This window comes from Panonychus citri, unplaced genomic scaffold (assembly GCF_014898815.1).
Source record: "Panonychus citri isolate SS breed McGregor unplaced genomic scaffold, ASM1489881v1 Contig00135, whole genome shotgun sequence".
NCBI classification, from domain to species: domain Eukaryota; kingdom Metazoa; phylum Arthropoda; class Arachnida; order Trombidiformes; family Tetranychidae; genus Panonychus; species Panonychus citri.
In genome coordinates, this window is record NW_026515540.1 from 1,535,038 (window position 1) to 1,555,009 (window position 19,972).

Sequence of the window (19,972 nt, forward strand, 5' to 3'; positions counted from 1 at the left end):
ATTATTATATTTTATAAAAACATAATTGGAATTGTTTGATTGTAGTTTAATTTTTCATTGTTTTAGTTAATTACCTTTCTTGACTAATCTATCATTAGAAGTGTAATTCAGCTAATTATAGCAATTTATAATAACAATTAACTAAATACTCTATAAGATTTTAGGTTCACTGATACTGATAACTTATAATTATCATTAAACAATAATGATAGTTGATATTAAATAACAACAATTAAACAGCTTAAATAAAAAATGGGTAAGAATCAATTGTTGGGAAGTTTTTAAATCACTAGTTAAACTAATTAATTCACCATTCAGATGAATAAGATGTTGATTGGAAACAAAAAACAATTTCATTAATATTTTCATGATAATTTGATTAGATTAACTAGTTGATTACTTATTTTATGTACAAGATTTAATTAAATTAAGAGATGATAATTTCAAATTTGAATTACATACACTTAATCAAGAGTGAGAACAATTAATTGATTGACAAAAAAAACAATTGATGATTTATCTTGAGTCGAGAGGCAAGTTTACAATCAGTTATAACAATACCATGGGACTGAATGAATCACAATTAAGTTGATTAGAGAGAAGAAAATATAAAAATTAGATTAATAGTGATGAATTTTCGAGGAGATTAGATGTTTGTACGATTGTAAATTGAGAATTGAAAAGAGACAATGATTAGGGTGGTTGATTTAGTTGATTAGTTAGACAATGAGAATAATTTGGATCATTAAAGATTAAATTTTAATTGTTCTAATTATCACTCGATCCCGTGAGCAAAGATCATAACCAATCCTGGTTCCAAGAGCATATCTGGATTCATTCGTGTATTGTCACAACTCATCACGACAACGGCCTGGCGACCTGGGATCTTGCGGCAGACGAAATTATTGTAAGTGAATCGATTTCGAGCTCGAATCTCTAGAGTGGACAGACCGGGTGGCCATCGTCTTTCATGAGAGTTTTCCATTAATTCGGTGACCAAATGAATCGGACACCCAGAGTCAATTAACGCTTTTCTAACCGCTTCCTGTGAGGGCGAATCAGGAGTGGACATCATTCCACCCCAACGTTTAATTCGTGCTCTGGGTAACGTTTGAACCCAACGTTCAATTTCATCTTGTTCAAACGATTCAACGATCGCTGGTATATTGGGATTAACACTTTGAATTGATCTACAACAATCTTTTAATTTGTCCACTTCTCGTCGAACCTCTCGATACTGGACAGTCAATAGATTTAATTGTTCCTTTAATTTGACCACCATGCTTCGCATGTCACGTACACAATTATGATCCTGAAAGTGAAATGAAAATACAAAACGAAAATTAAAAATCAATACTTTCTCAATTGATTCAAATGAGTTAATTTCTTCAATGATCAACTGATGGTCTATAATGAAATAGTAAATGATCACTTGCTGGACAATCAATCAATCAATTTGATTCTTGATTACATAATTGGATTGATATGAAAGATAATTAAGTGATGATTCACTTTGCACCTAAACAACTGTTTAAGGACAAATGTAATTAGCTTGAGAATTGGGCCAACATTGTAGAAAGAAATTGTTTGTTTTTGAGTTAATTATGTGAGTAAACAATTTCTATACTTTTTTTTTCTACTTCTCTAATTCATTGTTATTCACTAATTGTTTCGCTTGTCATCAGATTAGATTGACACCATGGAGGCGACAATCAACAGCTTTGTTTGATTACTGTTGTTTTTTCCTTGATTGTCAATAGTATTGTAATTATAATTGTGCCAATAATGATGAAGATATTGATAATGATAATAATGATTATAATTAAATTGATACCTTTAATTGATCCTTAGGTATTGTAAGGCCGCAACCATGTTCACATGGACTTGGTTTCTCTGGGTTAAAGTCACACTCATTACAATGATTAGGTAATTGATCTAATTTAAGGTAAGATTTACAGCCAAATGAACTGTAATCACATTCAATGTTGAGTCGACAAAGTAGATTGTTCAGAATTCTAGAAGCGGGTTTTAAATCGTCAGGGGAAACATGGAGACGATCAACTGGACAGGTTCGTCGGCGTGATAGCCATTGGACAATACAGTCACGACAAAAAGCATGTTCACAATCAGGTAACTGAATAGAGAGAATTGGAGAGAAAAAAAACAAAAGATTGATTAACACAAGATGAAAACAATTGAATCAATCTGATGCACAATGATGATAAAAAATAAAATATAAACCTGAATTGGATTTTCTAAAACACCAGAACAAATTGGACAAATTAATTCCTCATCAACAGCACCTTGGAATCTATTTAAATCAAAGCCCATTGTGTAACAATTTAGGCCTCAGTTAATAAATTGGACAACACCCAATTGATTATCGATTAACCAGCGACTATCGCTTCATCATTAGTGTCAATAAAACTGATCCAATCATCAGTCGGACAGGGAATTGATTAACTTGGCTAATTTTTGACTAATAAACTACAGTCAGACCTCAGATATTTGAACAAAATTGGTTCGTAAACAATCAATGTGATTGGTCAAAATAAGAATGCGAAATGCGCAAAATTTAAAATAATTTGAATTCCCATGGAAAAGGATTGAGGACGAAACTAAAATCCCGTAGATGGCAGGATGATGACGTTCAACTGTGAAGGTCTGCCTGTATTCAAATTGATGCCCACAGATGAAAACATGTCTTGTCAGTGAGAGACTTTTGGATGCCCCTCAACAGCTGCGAATCGAAAGCCGAAAAAATCAGCTGAAAGTGTAAAAGTTGAGCTTTACCCGAGAAAATGACAAACGAATCATTTGAAATGATTATTGTCAATCAATTTGTGTGTATTTTAAATACACACAAATGTTTCAAACAAACTTTTCTGTCTAAAGTTTATCTCTTTATTACTAATTACTAATTAATCTACATTTGTACATTATTAGGAAGCCAAAAGGAACTTGTATGATGTTATTAGTGGTTTCAATTTCTCTATTGGTAACAGTTTATAATCAGCAATTTGTTGACACATTCGATCGTAAATCGCTTGTTTAATATCATCTGAAAGGTCATTTTGATTGGCGATATAAGAAACAGCACAATCAACTCCATCGTCGATCAAATTGTAATCTTTCCATTCATGTTCATTTAATTTCCAGATTAGTCTAGGGTTGGATAAATGTTCAATCCTAATTGTGGTTACACCAAATGATTGCAGATCCTTAATTGTTTGAGATAAAATATCTGGTTTCAAGTTGATAACAAGCTTTGGATTGTTGACAATTTGCGATGGTGATAAATATTTTCTCAGTATTTCCAATTTTCTCTCAAAATTCTTATTAAATGTTTCATTCTGAGTTTTGATGAAGTGAGAAAGAGATTGGAAACAAATAGATGAGCTTCGTCCTTCTTGAGTCCAAGTAATTTGCATGAAGATTCAATCAGTTTTTCTGTATTCTCTTTGTTGTAAACAAAACGGAGGAATGAAGATTGACGAACAGCCTAAAAAATGAAATAAAAATCGAAAATTAATCAACAAATTAGAATTAAAAAGAAAACAATTTACCTTTGTTGCCATTTTGTTAGAAAATAAATTCTTTATGATTAGTTTTGATTGTGATCTATTTAAAGATATTGTAACTTGTATCCAATTGCTCAGCTCTTTTCCTGGCTTCTTTTTGTATCAATTGGCCTCCAATAAAAGGTAATCCACAACAATTAAAATGTATAATTATCTTTAGCTTAATTGTCACGATGAACAGCTTCCAATTTCAGAGATTCGTACTTATAGCAATTACTAAATTTACTAATTTAAGACTTTAATTAACTATTAATGAAATTTTCTTCATTTTCCTTGAATGTTGTTGTTGTTTCCTTGTTGACCTGTGAGAGAAAGGAGTAAAAAAATGTCTTAATTTGAGTTGATTACTGCAATCAATTGATTTGATTTCACCATTTAGCTATTAACTTACCTGTTAATTGGTCTCAAGCAATTAATCAAATTGAATAGGAAAAAACAGACAACAGGAGATTCAGAAGAAGCGTGAGAGATAAAGGAAAGTAAAAGAGACAAATGAATTAAATGAATTAAACAATAGTTGACATTTGTAAATCAATTCAATGGACAATCAGCTAATTGTCTAATAATTTAACTAAATCAAATTAAAATAATAAATTGATTAAATGGTTGAATAAATGAAATTACCTTATCTTAACCAACAGAATATGTTGTAACCATGTAGAAGATGAAAAAAAGATATTTACAAAAAAATGTTTCTCTTTCAATGTTGTCAGTTAATTTTCGGGGTAAAGTTGATTATTTACAATCTCAAAGTCACAATTAGTGTAATTAAATTAAATTTGATGAAAAAAATCGACCATTTAATTAACTTGAGACAAAAGTAATTAAAGTAAAAAATGTAAACACAGAGGAAAAAAGCTCAGCTGAGACTCTCGACTCCATGGTTACCATGCTAACAACTTGCTCTTTGTTGATTTTTTTAATTGTTGATTTAAATTGTGATTCTTTTGTCTTAAATGTGATTGATTAATTTCCTCCGTTTTCATTTATCAAACACATTACAATTCATTTTATGTTTTTCACTCATTTTCCAATGGTTTAATTGTGGATCTCATTAATTACTATTATATTTGACTTTCGATTGGACAATTAAGGAAACAATTAACTCTAATATTAGATTTGTCGCAATTTAAATCAAAACATTTTCCAGTTCACTGATACAATTACTATGAACAATTAAGGTTGACTGAGGTGTAAACAATTAAGCAACAATTTATAAGAATTGAATGTTTCATCATTTTTTGTTTTCTTTCAACAAATTAATTATTTCGTAAATTTTAATTGTTACAATTAAGAGAATAATTTTTTTTTCCGCAAGAGACAATTATCAATAAGTTAATACAATTAATAATTAATTAGTTGATGATTTTGATGAAAATTTAATATAATAATAATGATACAGTTAAAATTAAAACTAAATTGCAACAGGAATTGATTTTGTTGATTGATGAATTAATTATTTACAAAAACTTAATATTAACAATTAAGTTCAATCAAATAAGAAATGATTTAAAATTTTTATGCTTAATTGGTTAATCGGTGGTTGTAAATGATTGATAATTATTTAGCAATTTAAGTTTTTTCTTGTATCTTTCCTAAAATCTTAGCTCATGCATCGTAATTGCAACTAATTGTTTGATCAATTGTAATCAAGTCTCTCTCGAGTTAAATAATATGTAATATTCATGATAAACAATCAAATGAATCTCATGAAAAAAATTTCAACTAACAATTAGATGACAATTATCATTATTTTTCAATTGAAACATAAGTTGATGATTAACCTGATGGAGGATGAAGATGAAGATGAAGATGATGATGATGATGATGATTAACCTTGTTGCTTGTAAAACAAAAAGCAGTGTCTTGTTTTTTGACAAAAATTAAATGAATAAAATCAACGGAATATGAAAAATAATTAGTTAATAGTGCAATGTTACAAGAGAAAATGATTGAAATCAAATTAAACAAAATTCAACAACATTTTAGGATCGGGTTAATCAAAGTAGTATCTTGAAAATTAATTAATTAGCTCATTCTATTTGTCTCTCAACGGGCCTTTCGCACTCTTTTTTAACCTTAAATTGACTTGAATTGGAGGAAGATGATGAGTTACTCGAATGGTTATTATTATTGTTATTATTGTTATTGTTGCTGTTGTTGTTGTTGCTGCTGTTGCTATTATTATTGTTGAAAGTTTCCACCACCGGTGGTTGATTTTGTGGTGTTGGTGGAGCTGAAGATGACGATGGTGACCCTGCTCCATGATCTTCCGCCAGAATGGTGGCTATTTCATTTTGCATAAATGCCCAAGGAACACTTGACCCTAAAAGTGGACATTTCTCTCCGGACGGACAGTAAACCTCTCCTGGACCTGGTCCACCGGTTGATGCGTGTTGTTGTTGTTGCCGTTTAATTGCCGCTCGGGAACAAGGGAAGCAAAATTTATGCGACGCTACGGATGGACATTGGACAAAATGGGTATCCTCTAGTCTTTCATTGCAAATGGTACATTTCAGGGGAGGTGCATGTTGTGCAACTGGAGGTGTTCCAGAGGATGATGTGGGTGGAGTGGTAGTCGGTGAGGTATGAGGTCCACCGCCAGTGCTGCTTGATCCACCGATTTCGAGGCGAGGTTTTTTAGTTGCTGCAAATAAGTTAATAATGAGAAATAGAGAAAAAGAAATACAATCATTAGAATTAATATTAATATTCCAATCATCCAATTGATTGATAGAGAATAAAAGTTAATCAATTAGAAGTTTGCATTGTTAATTCTTTTTAATTGGTGTATTGTTAATTACTTTCAATGATAATGAGGAAAGAGAAACAAAAAAAATTCTGTTAAACAAAACAATATAACAATCGATTGTAAATTGAAGTCCACTAGATGATTACAATGATTAAGTCAATTGTAAATTTGTTGTCTGAATAATTGATTGTTTATTGTAATTGCCGTTTAACTGATAGATTAATTAGGATGAAAGGGAGAGAAAGAAATTAATCAGAAATCATTTGGCAAGAAAACCAAGTACATTGTAGCCTGAGAATAACAAAATTACGTAGCAATAGTACTCCAGGAAAATATATTTACGATAAGGAAGAACAATCAAAACTAAATTATATCAATTGTAATTGTAATTGACAAGGTAGTGTTGTTGTTAAATGGTATTATCAAGATGAGATTGTTGCTTTAATTAACTATCATCAAGAGAGAGATATGGATAAGAGAAAAGGTGAACCATGTGAAGATCATCATGGATACAAGAGGGAGAGAGAGAACAAAAAAATCAATGAGAAGCGTTAATTATGATTAGGTTGCTTTGGAAACTCAATCTAAAACAATTATCAATTTGATTAGTGAGTTGTAATGATAATGTCATCGTCACAATCATCTTGAAACAAAAAAAAAAGATAAGCTAATTTGTATCCATTTTATTATTAGATTGATCATATATTTGGTGTATCAATTATCAATTATTATTGATACTTAATGAAAATAAAAGGTAATAACCATTTAAATATATCAACTAAAATACCTGGAAAATTAAGGCGGATCAATAATTGATAATTACTTAATAAGAGATTAGATAAATTACATTTGAATTTATATTATAACATTTATGTGTGAAAATCGATAATATAAAAGGTATTGTGATAACAGAAAAACAATTAACATGGTAATTTCAAAATCATTCAGTTAATTGATAAGGTTCATTGTTGTATCATTTAAATATGAGAGTTGATTGTTGATATTCACATTGGGGTGTTGTGGAAACATGAAAAAACAGAAAACATATTACCTTTTATCAACTCAATTGTTGTAATTTAATTACCTTACAATTGGATTAATTAAAATTCACATCGAGTAGAGTATATGAGAAAAACATGATTAAGTTTATCAATGATTATTTATTGTTGATCTACAACTGTATGAGTATTAATACTAGAGATAAGTTGACTGAAACCTTAATTCATTAACAATTATGGTAACAATTAGGATCAGTCAAAACAGTTTGAAAACATTTCCTTTATATTTTTTGTTTTGTTTGATCATTAATTGCATTGATAATTTATAGATTGATAGATTTAACATCAGAAAATAATTGAAGGAAAAGTCGGTTCTACTCTAAGTTAACAATAATTGATTAATAATAAATCAATGATGAAGAAAAAGATAGATGGATGGATGATAATACTATTAGATAAAATTGTCGTCTAAGAGTGCAGAGTGAGTATGATGATGAAAGATAATATTTTCTTATAGATTTATATGGTTTGTTAAATGGAACGAGAATCAGAATAAGGTTAAAAATGATAGAATAATAAAAATCTATCAAAATGGAAGATGATGGAAGAGAAAATATTGAAAGAGATATTCGATGTATCAATTTCAAAGACAATCAGTTAATTTGTTTTTCTTTTCATCATTGTGATGGTGATGATGAGGCGGTTTTCGATCAACATAAACATCAATACTTTTACTGGTTCTTTTAATGAATGTCCGAAAAGACTAATTGTTTATCGTAATTAAATTTTAATTCTCTTGACTAGTCAACGTGCAAGAAGACGAGGAAGAAGAAAGAAACATTTTCACATCGAGAGTAGATGCTGACGTTGATTCTCTTTCTTTCTTTCTCTCTCATGTACAGTTATCTACCGAAAAAACTGTTATCATAGATACCAGTAGAAAGAGAAAGAGAAAGGATGAGAAAGAGAGAAAGATAGAAAGATAGAAAGAGAGGGAGAGAGAGAGATGGTGACGAGGAATATGACGACTAAGATGACGATGATGATGACGAAGATTGTGATGATGATTATGATGATGGAAACAGAATCAAACACGCCTTCAGAATGATACTATATCCATGAGGCCTTGGAATTTTCCATATTCAAAGATTCAAACGTTTTATTCAATTTTTATAACCTTAGTAAAAATCAACTTTAAGAGCTTGATTAGGTTGTTGATTAAGATGATTATCATCGTCATTAACAAAATATCTGCTATTATTAATTATTTTTCTTTATCTTCGCTTCATCTTTCTTGGTGAAAGAGAGGGAGAGAGAGAGAAAGGAAGAGGTATAATCTGGGTTTACATGAACAGAGTTTCAACTTTTGCTTGTTTATCCTTTCAAAGGTAATTTTGTATCGAGTTTTTTTTTCTCCAGGGTAAGTGAGATCAATCATCATATGTTTCACTTGAATTTCATTGTCAATGAAAAAGAATCAACTTGATGATTAAATTGGAAAACTAATCCTTTCATTCACAATCAGAGAGATATTTTCTCTCTCTCTCTCTCTCTGTGTATAAATAGGGAGTCACTGGTTACTTCTCTAGATAATTTCACAATGTTGAGAAAGATGGAAACTCAAAGCATGGAAAGAAGCAGAAAAATCAAAGTTCAACTATACGATGATTAAAATTTCATATGAAGTAATTAAATAAACATTGCAATATGAAGATAGGGATGAATTTTGGTCCAGGATATTATTGGATAAGTTACAGTTAATGTGTGTTTAGAATACAACTTTTGGAGGGAACAACTTGTTAACCCTAATCATCCAAGCGTCAGGAAAAAAAAGTGAGATCTTGTTAACTGATTTAACAAATAATAAATGTCAACGGTAATTTGACCTAAAGAACGTAGGCAGTTTCTAATCACTAAGTTGCGTTATGAATATTCAAATGGTTTAAGAAGGTTATGTTTGGATAAAAGGGTTGGATAGAAAATGATTACATGAGTATTTACCATTAAGAGTATAAGATGACTTTGATGAGGTTGTGGTTGAGGTTGTGGATGTTGTTGTGGCGGCGGTTGTTAGAGGTGTTGAAACCTTGTTTGATCCCACTAGTGTTGCATCAAATGAGTAAACTCGACCCACCATTGGGTGCCCATAATGGGTACTACTTGTGTCTCTTGATGCTTTCCGAAGGCCCGATGCAACATGATCACTTAAAGCGGTCACTCCTCCTCCTGGGGCTGCCATTACTGCGGGTAAACTTTCACCTCTTGTTAATGGTGGTCGAGATACCGTTGACCCTGAGTGGGAATTTTCTTCAACAGTGGCCAATAATGAAGGTCGATTTGTCGGCGTTGAATCGTCAATCACAACACTTTCCGGTTCAATATTGTGTAAGGTACGTTTATCAGAAAGTCTTGATCTTTGGCTTGTGGTGACAATTTGTTGAGCTGAGTAGCCACGTCCTGGACTCGCTGTACCTCTAATTGATTGAGCAGTTGTTTCAAAATGTGCTACACTTGGTTGAGGTGGTGTGGTTCGATGTCCCCCTGATGTATTAACACCTTGTTGAGAAGATGGATCGTAGTTTAAATCGGCAACGGCAGCAGCCACTGCAGAGGTCAGACCACCTTTAATTTTGTACTGAGCTGCTTGCCTCAAGAGAGGAGCGGTAACACTATGATGTAAATCACCGGACACTACATTGGGATGAGTTTGAATTCCTGCAGAAACGGTTGTCGGTGCTGCAGCAACAACATAAGGTCCACTACCATGAGAAGCACCCACAGCAGCGGCACGTTTCATATGACGTGCACTTTCAATTATATATTCTATTCTATCGGCTCCTTCATAATTAACACAACCTCTACAAACAACTTCACTAAATTCGTGTAATAAAGCCCATGGCATACGAGGTAGATCACAAAGGTAACAGTGTTGCCGTTGAGAGGCAACAAGATTAGCGGTTAATAAAGTATTTGCAGTTCCATGTAATCCCGAACCAGGACCATGAGACGACATTAAACTACCACCAGCATTACCGCTCGTTATATGGTTACTATTAATACCAATAGTTCGGTGTCCTCCATGCCCAGCTGATGACATAATTCTTGAATATATTTTGAAGCTTTTGGTTTCTCGTCAGGGATAAAAAAAAGGTTACACATAAACATACAAGTTAATCACAACTAGAAATACAAACATACCAGGTAAATGGGAATAAAACACACACACACATTCAGTCACAAGTTGAGATGATAAAAAAAAGTAAAAGTGAGAAAGAGAGAGAGAAATAGTCAAGAGAGACTAAAAAAGAACTAAATTAAAGTGTGAATAGAAAAGGAAAGTATAAAAAAAATTCTAGAAGTAGTTCCAACCATTTACATTGTGAAACCTCCGTACAGAATCTAAGAGAATCTCTTTCTTTTAACTCACAGGTGGAAAACCTCTCTAGAAGAGAAGCTTGGTTTTCTCACTCTCTCACTCACTCTCTCTCTCTTTTCTTTTACTCGCCCTCTCACTTTGCCTCTTTCTCTTGAGATATTGTGAAACCAACAACACTGAACAGACACTCACAATACACTCGAGAAACACACAGACAGGAAAAACACGATAATATGGATTGAAGTAACCAAATTGACGGTCGAAAATCAGGATGATGGTGAAATTAACTGAAGAATGTTTAAAATAAGAGAGAATGTGTAAAGAAAGAGAAAGAGAGAGAGATAGAGAGAGAGAGAAAAGGTTCAAGCTTCAATGTTGCCCGATCACTTTTTCTTTTCTCAAAACCAATGGTAAATTTTTCTTTCCCAATTAGATGGAAACAATTATTCAATTGGTGTTACTTTTTAACTTATTAACTGACATTCGTTAAGGTGATCACTTAATTGGTTTAATTAAACAGGTAGAAAAAATGAAAGAAAAAATTCAACTCAATGGTAAAGAGAAAGAGAAACGATTTAGAGTAACAGTTTTGTTTACTCAATGATTGGAAAAAATTTCCAAGAGAATTTTTTTTATCGTTACACTAGTTACTTATTCTATTCATAGATGTCACTTCTCGTCGAATTAAATTTTTTTCAGAAAATTAATTTTTCTCACTAATTAATTATCAATGGAATTAATCGAATTTTCTTTCAAATTTGAGTAATTTTAAAGAATTTTACAGATTTCGAGTGAAAGTTTTCTCGTATCAGTTACTGGATTTGTAGAGGAATAAATTTCTTGATGATCAATATTTTTAATCTCCTTGAGTTGATTAATTTTAACAGTTCGAAGACAATTTAAATACTTCACTTAAATTGGAAAATATTTATACACTGATTACACTTTAAAATAAGTGATTTTTACAACATGTGAAATCCTTTCTCATTGAGTTTCCTTAATTTTCAAAGTAATCAAAATTTTGACAATGAAACATAAATTGTGATCATTTGATTTGGAAAAAAGTTAATTCAATGATTTAAAAGTAAATTGTTTCGCCTTTTCCTCTCCCTTTTTTTGTTTTACTTTTGCTCTGCAATGTTATATTTATTGATTATCTCAATTTAGATCCAACTAAATTGAGATGAATGCCATAAGAAGATGTGTTGAATGGAAAATACAATTTAATGTCTCTCAAAATTTTCAGCTCTTAATTTGGATCAACTAATTACGTCTCATATCTCCAAAGTCCATAAGTTTTACCAACAATTGTTTGCCATAAACGGATTGTTCCGTCTTCACTAGCACTGGCATAAAGTTCACCATCAGGTGAGAATCGGATACAATGTAACGGACCAAAATGACCTTTAAAAGAATCTAGAAAATGGATAAGACGAAAAAGTAAATAGCGAATTAGTTAAGTCAATTGGAATGTTTTTCTCTTCTCTTGCCAAGTAGATAATTACCAAGTTCTGTTCCATCGTCAAATTGATACTTGTACATTGTGAAATCTTCGCCCCCACAAACGAAAACACTTTTATCAGGAGATAAACATGCTGTATACACTTTAGTTGGTACTTGGTACTCATTTACTTTGGATAAACTTAAAGTCTCATGGAAACTAACTGATGAACCTGAAGCAACCGTGAGAAGATTTTTATCTGATGAAAGTTCAATATCATTTGGAATGGTTGGAAATTCTAGTCTTTGGATCTCTTGGAGAGATGTTAAATCCCAGAGTCGAATTGTTTTATCATCTGATGCTGATATTAACCATCTATCATCATTAAGAAATAATGCATGTCTAATAGACGATGTATGGCCAGTGATCTTTAAAGGTTCTGTAAATAGAAAAAAAAGAAGAATAAAATTCAAAAAATGATGAGCAAAAAGAGAATAGAGTTTTAAAAACTGTAACAACCGAAAACTAACCAGCATCAAGTCTATTGAGATCAAATATTCTGATCAACTTTTCATTACTTCCAGTAGCAAGTTGAACACTATCCGAGCTAAAGGAAACAGATTTAACAATATGACGATGAGGTAATGAGGCTAATTCAGTTCCATTAATTGAATCCCAAAGTTTAGCACTAAAATCAGCCGCTCCAGTCGCTGCTTTTGTCGCATCGACATTAAGAGCTGCTCCCCAAACTGCTCCTTTATGTCCCTCAAAGGTACCAATCCAATCACCAGTTTCACCTTGACGTAACATTGGTTTACCATCTAAAAATTGGGGAAAAAAAGAAAACACCAATTTGATTAATTGTCATGAAAAGAAAAACAAACAAAAACTCTTTACCTTTACATGCAGAGATGAGATAATATTTATCCTCAGTGATTCCACTGAAATTTAGAAACACAACTGGTCTTGTGTGACCTGTACAAGTTAAAAAGTGCTGCTTCAAGGCCATGGCTACAGTTTTTAATTACTGTCAAAATTATAAACAATAAGTTAATTAAAAAAAACAAAGGATATTAATCACAACCGAAAAAATTATTTCTCCTCAATGTTTACCAATAAATTGCGAATGTATCTGAATCCTTGAGTGGATTCGAATACAGAAAACGAGTCCAAGTCGATCTTGTTTTCTTTTGGTTTCATTTAATTTTTAATTTTTTGTTTGTCATAATTAATTTTACTCTAATTAAAATTGATTGTTTATTCACTTGATTAACTGTTCTAATTATCACTATTATCAACATGTGGTTCTCTGGGAGTGTTTCTGAGGCTGTGGATAAATCTAAAAGAGAGAAAAAATTGTTCATGGTTTTTATTGAAGGTAAATATCATTTCTTTTCTTAATTTGTTTTTATTTTTCTTCAATGATTTTCCTCATTTTTCAGTTGATTTTGTCATTCCAATTCCATTTAATTAATACTTGTAGCGATGATTATAAATCGGTCATTTATTTCCTTCTAATCGTGTTACTTTAAGCTTCGTTGTTTGCTCTGTTTTGATAATTTTTTTTTCTGTAATAGGCAAGGATGATGTGTCAAAAAAAATGGCTGAAATGTTGGTTAATCTTCGAGATGATATACTTACTGTGATGAAACGAGAGGTTGTATCATTTAAGGTTGAAGATGGTACAGAAAATTGTAAATTATTTGGTCAAATTTATCCGATTCTTATGGTTCCATCGGTTTACTTTATCAGCAACACTGGTGTTAACTTGGAAGTCATTGCTGGTCATGTAACAGAACAAGAGTTTATGAATAGTCTTGATAAGGTTTTACTTGTTCATAAAACAAATGTAATTGTACCCTCACCAATTGTATCACCCTCAGTAGCGACCCCGTTGACACAAGTTCAACCAGCCATGGAACCAGTATCACCAGTGTCAACTTCAACGACTGGAGACAAAGTAGAAACAAGTTCTGGTGAAAATAGTCAACCCAAATTAGATGAAAAGGTTGCCAAAGCTCAACAATTGATTGAACAATTGAAATTGAAAAAAGCTAAAGACGATGAAGAAAAGGCCAGACAACAGGAATTGGAACGAATAAGATCTGGTAAAGAAATGGCTAAAGCAAAGGCCCGAAGAGAGGAATTAGAAATGGCTGAACTTGTAAAGGAAAGAGAGAAAGAAAAAAGAGAAGCAGCTGAAGCTCGTAAACGTATTTTAGCCCAAATTGAAGCCGATAAGGAGGAAAGACGACAGCGTAATGAACAATTTCGAGTCAACAGTTGTTCTAAAAGTGATCCTCAATCAGGAACCAGTAGTACCCCAACTCCAAGTATAAAAACCAATGTAAATGAAGCTAGAATTCAATTTCGATTCCCTGATGGTTCCTTTAAAAATCAAACATTCGGTGCTGACGATCCACTTTGTGCACTTCGTCAATTTGTCATCGACACCTCAGCTTATCGTAACTTTACCTTATCTACTTCATATCCTAAAAGGCTTTTCACTTCTGACGATTTAACTAAATCACTCAGAGATTTAGAGTTAGCACCAAGCTCAGTATTGCTCGTCCTGACAAGTCCATCAGTGGTTTCCAAAGCATCATCATTAGTCTCGACCAATTTGTTCCTTCAAATATGGCCACTCATTATGACTCCAATATATTGGATTTGGACATTTATCACTAGTCTATTCAGACCCCCTCCTCCTCCACCTCCTCCTGCTCCCAATCGATTTTCTCGATCACCATCATCATCTTCACAAGATCAAGGAGATCCACTAGAAAGAAAACGCGCCCTTGAAGAGGAACGAGAAAAACGATTAGCAAAACGACAGAAAGAAAGTAAACTTTTAAATCGAGATGGAAACGTTGCTCAACTTCGAGACAATCGCGAGGACAAAGACAACGAAGACGGAACTTGGAATGGAAACTCAACTCAGCAAATGTAATCGATCATGAACCTTAAACAAGAGACTTTGAAATCTCCTTCAATCCCTGAGATTTTCGCGAAAATTGCAATTTAAAGGTCAACAATTAAGTTTAAATTAAGTCTAAATTGTGATACATCAACAGTGGTTAATTAAAAGACAACAACAGAACTTATCATCAAAAGTTACGTTGTTGGATCAATTGGTGATGTAAAGTGGTTGATCACAATTTAAACACCAATTAAGGGTTGAAAGCCTTTACAATTAGTAATTGATTCGTCTCTAAAAAGAAGCAATTTATTGTGTAAACATAATTTTTATTTCTCATTTGATTTATATGTCAATCTAATTTCACCTCAATTTGATTGTTACCCTGTTTCCGTTTACTTTTTTCAATTTATACTCTATTCCCATTCACCTTTAAATCCAGAGTTGAAGCAAATTAATTATGATTTAATTTTCAAGCCTTTAATTGCTATAAAAAAAAAGTGATAAGAAAAAGATTGTTTTAATTATTGTATTAATATATTGTAATCAAAGGACGAGAACAATAACTAATTAATCTGCAATAAATTGTTGATCGAGTTCAAAAATTATTTGGAAACATAAAAATAAATAGAAAGACAATCAAATTAAATTATAGATTTATTTTTATTATTTTCATCTCTATTTTCATTTTAAAGTATTCAAAAATTAAAGATTGACAGTGAAACAATTTAATCTAAAGTTAATTGTTGATTTGCACATTTCAAAATAGTTAATAATCTTTTGCATTCTCTCAAATTAACTGGATTTTGTGATTACCGCAATTAAAACAGTTACTTTTTTCAACTTTTCTTTACGATAAACATTACATAGAGTATTTTGATTTTCTTTTTTTTTTGTTAATCGTTAATTTAGTTATTCTCTTACTCTTAATATAATTAATGATATATATAGATGTGTGTGTGTGTGTGAGTAATATGTACAAGGATAAATCTGATTTGTTTACCTCTGTCAATTAATTGGTTTTAGCACAGAATAATAATAATTATAGTAACTTTTAGATTCAATCCTCAAAATAAGCTGAATCTCGGTTTGCGATTTTCGATAAAGCTTTGAATAAATCGTTGAGCAAACCAAGGCGACGAGCCTTTGAAATCATGTCATCTAGTGATTCGAGGCGAGTCCGTTCTTGATCAGGTGATGAAAGGAGAGATCCATCGATTGATGTCACACCGGAGGAAGACATTGTACCTTCGGTGAAATTGGTAAATGAGGTATTCATATTGGTTGAATTTCGGTAGGATGATGAACTTGTAAGGGAATTGTTTGATTCGATAATCATGTGACTTCTAGTGTCAGGGCCAGTTGATGATTTAAATAAATTGTTATTAATGTTGCTGGTTTGTCTATTATTTGTAAACACTGTTGATGAAGATGAGATTGTTTGATGTGATGAGGTTGTCATTTGCTTTATTGCTGTTGATGCTCTGATAAGATTTGCAGTTGAGGTATGAGGTGAAGTTGTTGTTACCACTGTTGACTGATAAACACCATTAAGCTCAGAAAATAGACTAATATCATTGGAATCCCATTCTAGACTTGGTGTTTGTGGTTCCTCTTTGTCAGCCGAATATTCCAATGATGGCATTTGAGAATCTTCCCCTGAATTTTCAGGATAATTTGATAAATGTTCATCTTCTTCGCCATCCGCAAGATCAGATGATTTTAATAGACGATTGTGATCATATGAGTGAACGTTAAAAAAATCTGAATTCATTTCTCCAACAGATTCTTTGATATCTTCAATTTGATGCAACAATTGATCTATTTTAGCAATTGTTCCTTCACCAATTTCACCAGATTGCGATGAAATTGAGTTTGAACGTTTCATAGTTGAGTATTGATCCATAGCTTTAGAGATTACATCATTTTCATTTGAATAAAAATCATCATCTTCTTCTTCAACATCAATATCATCAGTCTCAGAATCTGAATATGAGACGGTGTAAGATACTTCCTCCAACGTTGCAAGGCCATGAGAATCGTAATTAATGGCTTCCTTTGAGTGATTAGTACGATGGTTGAGATTATTGTAAACTGCAGTCGCGGCGGCAGCGGCAGCGGCTGCTGCTGCCGCTGTTACTTTCTTGGATGATGAGGTGGATCGATGGTTTAACAATTTATCCATTCTATTGATAATAATTTGATCGTGAATGCTAAGTGTTGAACATGAAGACATCGCTTTTTTCGGTTTCATTTTAGATTTTCTTTTGATTATCATTTTATAACAAAGCCACGAACCAACACCAAGAACCAAGATGAGAGACGATAAGCGAACTGAGTAATTAAAGACGAAAAGGAGACAATTAGTTTTCTAAACAGTAGTTGGAAATTGTGAAAATTAGATAAAAAAAGTTCATTCTTACAATAAGATTCTCGAAAGTAACGAGAAGCAACTGAAAAGAGAAATAATAAAATGAAGAAAAAAAAATAAAAGAAAAAAAATAAAATGAAAACAATATGAGAAAATGAATTGAACAAAAAATAGGAAATAAAATGCTGAAAATCATGAAACGGATAATTTATCTGATTGTGTGACGATTGTTGGCATTTTTTAAACAATGATTTAACCTGTCAATCTAAATTAACGAAGACTATCTTTATTGTCAATTGAGTAATTCTTGTGTCTAATTGATTAACTACTCTGATCACAAGAGAAAAGATTTAATTGGAAATTGTTTTCGGGGTAACATGATAATCGAGTTTCCAATAGATTTCAACAATTGATTGTTGAGAAAATCAATCTGTACTTGGTTTAATTGTTTTCACAAAACAATGATAATTACAGATCACTAATCATGGTTAATGGTTGATTGTGTATATTGGGGTTTAAAGGGAAGAGTTTGTGATTAGGAAAAACTGTAACATGATGATGGTGAATTGTTGCTAATTGAGTTTCGGGTTAATTGTTGTATCAACTGACAATTGAATAAATGTTTTGCCAAAAGAAATTGGAGAAATTAGTGATTAGATGATTTACTTTAAATTAATAATAATCTAAAGTTAACTCTTTCAACCTCATAATATACTACATGTACATGTAGAAAATGTAATCAATTGATTGCCAATCATCACTATTATGTTATAAATATTAATCACTTTATTATAGGTTAATAAAATTTGACAATATTAACAATAAAGATGAGATGAGTGATTTAGTTGATGTTGGCGATAGATCAAAGTTAAGCAAATGCCAAGCAAACAATGAACACACTTACAATGAGATAAAGTGTAAAATGGATGAATGAATAGAGAAAAGTATTGGTGGTGAGAGAGAGAGAGAGAGATAAATAAAAATAGAATTGAATTGAAAGATGACTTACCTTCACTAAGGTTTTCCGGTGGAAAAAAGTAGCCACATGATGGACAGCATTTGGGTGTTGATTGTTGATAGAAAACTGAGAATTCAATGGATGAAAGACAGACCTTAAAATCGCCTGCTTTGAACATGCTAAAGGAACAGCATCAACAATTGATTGAGATTAGATGATTGGATGGAAATCGAAATGCAGAACGGATAAGACGACATCCAATTTGAGAATTTGGGGAGACATTAATCAATCAAGGAAAAGGAACACAAAGTAAACTAATTTAGATCACAAATCTAATAGAAGATGAAAACGAAAAGGTAAACAAAGAGAAGAGAAAACCAGTAGGCAAAAGTTGTTTTTCTCTCTCTCAATCAAGTAAAGGCAAATGAATTTGACATAATTTCCAACTATTGCGTTCAAATAGATAACAGGGAGTGTACACTAGTTATTATTTAGAGAAAAGATGAGCGAAAAGAATAACGATTAACAAGGATCACAAAGAGAAAACCTGAAGCAATTAATGAAATCACAATCTACAATTAGTATTAGATAATCAGAGATGAACTGGAAAAACAAAACGAAATGGAAACACAATTGGTTTTATCCTTCTTCATGTAGAGATTTGATTTTTTTTTCTCTTTTTATCTTCACTTTATTTTGTTCTCTGTTTTTTGTTGACTAAAAAAGAGAGAAACAGTAAACTATCACCATGCACATGTAATCACAGAGATGAAAGGCTTGAGATAAATGGAGAACAGTAATTAAATAAATCGAGGAAGATTAAACTTAAAATAAAATAAGCGAAATAAATAAAGAAAATAAATAAATTGTTCCAATGTGAATGAGAAGTAATTTCAAGGTAAATTGTCAACTGACAGGGTCAATAGTTACACATTACAACAGCTCCATCTTTATGTTTCATTAGTCACAAAAAGAATTGTAATCTTTTCACTCACAAGATTAGTTGATGATCAATGAAAAATAACAACTAATTACTCGATAATCATTAACAGATACCAATTAAAAATAAAAAACCAATTAGAAAATGATTAAAATTAGTAACTTTGTTTATCTTAATCAGAGTAAAAATCAGAATAGAAAATGAGACGTTTGAATTTTCGTCATCGCGCTTTTTTCGATTGTGCTGCCATCTCTTGGTTCTTTTGTTCTCCACCAAAGTTTTCTTTCGATTTCTTAATTTCCTTTTCATTCCAAGTAGTTAATTGATTTTCTAATGAATTGAGTTGTGTTTTTCTTGGGATAATCTAAGTGTATTTCAAATCTCGGGTTTTATGGTGATTCAATTACTGTTCTAATTACTTTACTATTACTTTACTTACTTTGCTATTGATTCTTACGAGTGAACATTTGATTGTTGAATCTTTGCACTTCGAAAAAACCTAAACTTTTGTTGTTAACTTTTAGGTACAAATCAACTCATTTGGACTTATCGAAAGTCACTAATAATTTAAGACAGAAAAAAAATTAGTGAATTTTCATTCGATTAACTACATTATCTTCATATTCGATTATTAAGTT

General features: G+C 31.6%; 5 protein-coding genes across 9 annotated transcripts; 1 reads left to right on the top strand and 4 right to left on the bottom strand.

The window, feature by feature from the left end:
- Window positions 1-396: 396 nt before the first annotated feature.
- LOC128391967 (E3 ubiquitin-protein ligase NRDP1-like) lies at window positions 397-2,509 on the bottom strand. Its single transcript, XM_053351936.1, has 3 exons — window positions 2,242-2,509; window positions 1,835-2,134; window positions 397-1,312 (listed from the first exon to the last, which is right to left on the bottom strand). The coding sequence occupies exons 1-3, from the start codon at window positions 2,329-2,331 to the stop codon at window positions 776-778; spliced, it is 927 nt and encodes a 308-aa protein (XP_053207911.1). The 5' UTR covers window positions 2,332-2,509; the 3' UTR covers window positions 397-775.
- Window positions 2,510-2,881: 372 nt separating this feature from the next.
- LOC128391961 (interferon regulatory factor 2-binding protein 2-like) lies at window positions 2,882-11,263 on the bottom strand. Of its 4 annotated transcripts, none has more exons than XM_053351928.1 (5): window positions 9,333-11,263; window positions 4,206-6,228; window positions 3,973-3,984; window positions 3,567-3,883; window positions 2,882-3,502 (listed from the first exon to the last, which is right to left on the bottom strand). In XM_053351928.1, the coding sequence occupies exons 1-2, from the start codon at window positions 10,426-10,428 to the stop codon at window positions 5,615-5,617; spliced, it is 1,710 nt and encodes a 569-aa protein (XP_053207903.1). In that variant the 5' UTR covers window positions 10,429-11,263; the 3' UTR covers window positions 2,882-3,502; window positions 3,567-3,883; window positions 3,973-3,984; window positions 4,206-5,614. The 4 variants fall into 4 exon arrangements, with proteins under 4 accessions (XP_053207903.1, XP_053207904.1, XP_053207902.1 ...); XM_053351929.1 differs by having other exon boundaries at window positions 3,567-3,910; XM_053351927.1 differs by lacking the exon at window positions 3,973-3,984.
- A 280-nt stretch (window positions 11,264-11,543) lies between these two features.
- On the bottom strand, window positions 11,544-13,273 carry LOC128391968 (serine-threonine kinase receptor-associated protein-like). Its single transcript, XM_053351937.1, has 4 exons — window positions 13,046-13,273; window positions 12,679-12,969; window positions 12,213-12,587; window positions 11,544-12,123 (listed from the first exon to the last, which is right to left on the bottom strand). The coding sequence occupies exons 1-4, from the start codon at window positions 13,155-13,157 to the stop codon at window positions 11,975-11,977; spliced, it is 927 nt and encodes a 308-aa protein (XP_053207912.1). The 5' UTR covers window positions 13,158-13,273; the 3' UTR covers window positions 11,544-11,974.
- A 45-nt stretch (window positions 13,274-13,318) lies between these two features.
- LOC128391963 (UBX domain-containing protein 4-like) lies at window positions 13,319-15,797 on the top strand. Its single transcript, XM_053351930.1, has 2 exons — window positions 13,319-13,526; window positions 13,726-15,797. Exons 1-2 carry the CDS (start codon window positions 13,448-13,450, stop codon window positions 15,096-15,098), a joined length of 1,452 nt encoding a protein of 483 aa, XP_053207905.1. The 5' UTR covers window positions 13,319-13,447; the 3' UTR covers window positions 15,099-15,797.
- LOC128391964 (uncharacterized) lies at window positions 15,710-19,507 on the bottom strand. 2 transcript variants are annotated; one of them, XM_053351931.1, is made up of 3 exons: window positions 18,446-19,506; window positions 17,489-17,518; window positions 15,710-17,399 (listed from the first exon to the last, which is right to left on the bottom strand). In XM_053351931.1, the coding sequence occupies exons 1-3, from the start codon at window positions 18,570-18,572 to the stop codon at window positions 16,126-16,128; spliced, it is 1,431 nt and encodes a 476-aa protein (XP_053207906.1). In that variant the 5' UTR covers window positions 18,573-19,506; the 3' UTR covers window positions 15,710-16,125. The 2 variants fall into 2 exon arrangements, with proteins under 2 accessions (XP_053207906.1, XP_053207907.1); XM_053351932.1 differs by lacking the exon at window positions 17,489-17,518 and having other exon boundaries at window positions 18,446-19,507.
- Between the last annotated feature and the right edge of the window lie 465 nt (window positions 19,508-19,972).

What these genes read in the sequence shown, in the direction of transcription:
- LOC128391967 (XM_053351936.1), bottom strand. Translation starts at nt 2,331, where the DNA reads ATGGGCTTTGATTTAAATAGATTCCAAGGTGCTGTTGATGAGGAATTA. An exon ending in TTTTAGAAAATCCAATTCAG is followed by an intron (nt 2,135 to 2,241) that starts GTTTATATTTTA and finishes CTCTCTATTCAG; the next exon opens with TTACCTGATTGTGAACATGC. An exon ending in TACCTAAGGATCAATTAAAG is followed by an intron (nt 1,313 to 1,834) that starts GTATCAATTTAA and finishes TTTCACTTTCAG; the next exon opens with GATCATAATTGTGTACGTGA.
- LOC128391961 (XM_053351927.1), bottom strand. Translation starts at nt 10,428, where the DNA reads ATGTCATCAGCTGGGCATGGAGGACACCGAACTATTGGTATTAATAGT. An exon ending in GTCATCTTATACTCTTAATG is followed by an intron (nt 6,229 to 9,332) that starts GTAAATACTCAT and finishes ACTTATTTGCAG; the next exon opens with CAACTAAAAAACCTCGCCTC.
- LOC128391968 (XM_053351937.1), bottom strand. Translation starts at nt 13,157, where the DNA reads ATGGCCTTGAAGCAGCACTTTTTAACTTGTACAGGTCACACAAGACCA. An exon ending in TCTCATCTCTGCATGTAAAG is followed by an intron (nt 12,970 to 13,045) that starts GTAAAGAGTTTT and finishes CCCAATTTTTAG; the next exon opens with ATGGTAAACCAATGTTACGT. An exon ending in TCTCAATAGACTTGATGCTG is followed by an intron (nt 12,588 to 12,678) that starts GTTAGTTTTCGG and finishes TTCTATTTACAG; the next exon opens with AACCTTTAAAGATCACTGGC.
- LOC128391964 (XM_053351931.1), bottom strand. Translation starts at nt 18,572, where the DNA reads ATGTTCAAAGCAGGCGATTTTAAGGTCTGTCTTTCATCCATTGAATTC. An exon ending in ACCGGAAAACCTTAGTGAAG is followed by an intron (nt 17,519 to 18,445) that starts GTAAGTCATCTT and finishes TTCTCTTTTCAG; the next exon opens with TTGCTTCTCGTTACTTTCGA. An exon ending in TTACTTTCGAGAATCTTATT is followed by an intron (nt 17,400 to 17,488) that starts GTAAGAATGAAC and finishes TTAATTACTCAG; the next exon opens with TTCGCTTATCGTCTCTCATC.
- LOC128391963 (XM_053351930.1), top strand. Translation starts at nt 13,448, where the DNA reads ATGTGGTTCTCTGGGAGTGTTTCTGAGGCTGTGGATAAATCTAAAAGA. An exon ending in GTTCATGGTTTTTATTGAAG is followed by an intron (nt 13,527 to 13,725) that starts GTAAATATCATT and finishes TTTCTGTAATAG; the next exon opens with GCAAGGATGATGTGTCAAAA.